The sequence below is a fragment of the Penaeus vannamei genome, chromosome 32, assembly GCF_042767895.1.
Source record: "Penaeus vannamei isolate JL-2024 chromosome 32, ASM4276789v1, whole genome shotgun sequence".
NCBI classification, from domain to species: Eukaryota; Metazoa; Arthropoda; class Malacostraca; order Decapoda; family Penaeidae; genus Penaeus; species Penaeus vannamei.
Genome location: NC_091580.1, coordinates 29198400 through 29200899, shown reverse-complemented (window position 1 = coordinate 29200899; position 2500 = coordinate 29198400). Strand labels below are relative to the sequence as shown.

At 43.4% G+C, this 2500-nt stretch overlaps 1 protein-coding gene across 2 annotated transcripts in view; it reads right to left on the bottom strand.

The window, feature by feature from the left end:
• Nucleotides 1-1195: 1195 nt before the first annotated feature.
• The window catches only part of LOC113818844 (protein white), a 21931-nt gene continuing 20626 nt past the window's right edge, over nt 1196-2500 (bottom strand). For both annotated transcript variants that reach the window (XM_070144342.1, XM_070144341.1), the window contains exon 12: nt 1196-2263. In XM_070144342.1, the coding sequence (XP_070000443.1) occupies nt 1984-2263 (280 nt within the window). In that variant the 3' untranslated portion in view covers nt 1196-1983. The remainder of the gene's footprint in view (nt 2264-2500) is intronic.

Genomic DNA, 2500 nt, shown 5'->3' with positions numbered 1-2500 from the left:
CATCTTTACATCGACGAGGCATCCGGACCTGATCCTTGCGCCTGTCAAGCGGGAAGCTTCGCGAGAATATTAACAATATTTCATGATAATATACATATGTATGCGCGTATGCATATGTATGTGAATTTGATTACGGAGGAATGTCCATGGTAACAAACAGTAATTATCGTACACTGGGCAAGAGCATTAACACAGACAAGCCTTAAGGCATATTGTGATCGACTTGTAAATTAAACGCTGCGCCATTATGTATATACCGTATATATTATGTGGATAAGATACACACACGCACGCACACACGCACACACACACACACACACACACACACACACACACACACACACACACACACACACACACACATATATATAGGTAGCTAGCTGCATATATAAACCATAATTGCATCTATACGTTGCAGGAAGACATTTTCCTGCCACGCAACTCCGTTTTTACGAGAGGGGGGGCGAGGGTCGTCCGTGCTGGCGCTCCTCCCACACTGACCTTCCTCAACAACAGGTTTCTTGCTCGCTGTCGGAAACGTGATGGTCCCAAACGCATTTTCTGCTTGTGTTTTGTGTAAGACTTTCTTTTTGTCCTCTTTCGTTGTTTTGTGTGTTTGGATTTTGTTTTATTAGGTTGATGTTTGATGTGTGAGTGAATGAGTGAGGGATGCTAAGGTTGATGTAAGGGTTAGATTGTGGATATATAATGGCCGTTGACAGTAGGCACGACGAATGATATCTCAGTGTGTGAGGAGTATATAGTTGGCCTCAGATATAGGGTGGAGGGACACTTTATGTCTCTATCTCTGTCTCTCTCTCTCTCTCCCTCCCCCTTCTCTCTCTCTCTCTCTCTCTCTCTCTCTCTCTCTCTCTCTCTCTCTCTCTCTCTCTCTCTCTCTCTCACTCTCTCCCTCCCCCTTCTCTCTCTCTCTCTCTCTCTTTCTCCCTCCATCTATTTCTCTCCCAATCTCTCCCCCTCCTCTCGCTCTCTCTCCCCTATTTAATACCGGCAATTACAGTGATAATTAGAGAAAGTCGAGGCTCCTTAAACACCCTACGGCGTTACCCTCGTTTTTTCTTTTCATTTTTATTCTGTTTTTCCATATATTCCCACATCTTACACTTCCCGGTAACTTATGGTGTTTCATCATCGTAAACATCTTTGTGCTAGGTAGGATACACAAAATTAATGATACAAATGTCTATATTTTATTCATTTATAAAACAATATAATATCTGTATACAAAGGAACCGATGAACTACTTTTTTCTCTTCTGTAATAATCGAAATGTAGATTCATCTTAACGAAACAACGATGATTAACAGGTATCAACGGGAAAGGACAACACAGAACATAAATAATGTAAGAAAACATCACCACCTGCAGAAATACGTTTTGTTTATATATTTGGATTAAATATCACAAACCTTATGATTAAGAACATCTTGACATCAGAGAAACATTTTTTTTTATTCAACTTGAGAAGCCATATGCAACCGTATCTCAAACCGGCGTAAGGGTTGAAGTTCTTCCTCCTGCAGATGGTGATGTCTTCGTGGCAGACTCCGGATGGTCCTTCGAGATGTCCTTTCACGGGCACACGTCACTTCCGGAAGTCTTTGAGAATCTTGTTGGGCTTTAAAATGTCCGTCAAAATGAGCACCTTTTCGGAAACTAGACCTAAGCGCATCTACTTCATCTCCAGACCGATCTCTGAAGCATCCGTCAGTTAAGTCTGTCTAGGGTAGACTCCGTCGGATAGATAGATAGAATTTAAGAGACTGACATTGATCTTCAAACCTTCTCCTTTCAAAGCACACTTCAGAGACTAGCATCCATTTCGCTGCCGTCTCTCGAAGCCTCGCAGCAAACTAGGAATCACACCACTTTTCACAAGCCTTAATGCACCGAGACCTTCCGTGCCGTCGTTCCTATGCGAAAGGAACGCCGAGGAAGGTCTCCCTCCTTCGCCTCGGTCCCTCACGACCGCGTCTTCCCCCTGTGCGTGCGGAGGAGCAGCAGCAGGAAGGCCACCACTCTGTAAACGACGATGAGGACCCCCAGACACGCCACGTCCCACCACAGGTCGTCTTGGGAGTAGCCGAGGTGGGCCAGGATAGACTCCCCGTCCGCGAAACAGGTCTTGACCCCGGTGCAGGTCAGGTTGCTCACGCCCTGCCACTGGTTGATCATGAGGGCCTCGTTGCCGTAGTTGAACCAGGAGAGGTACTTGACCCATATCATGTAGACGGGCGTCGATCTAATATTTCGGGAGAAGTTGGGAAATCGTGAGCAACATGAACCAACAAAGATGATAAAAATGGTAAGATCCAAATATCTACAATGAATATAAGACGAATATTTACCCAAATCTTTACAATCAATATAAAACGCATATTTACTCAAATCTTTACAATAAATATGAAACAAATATTTACCCAGATCTTTAAATAAATACAAATCAAATATTTACCCAGATCTTTAAATAAATACAAAT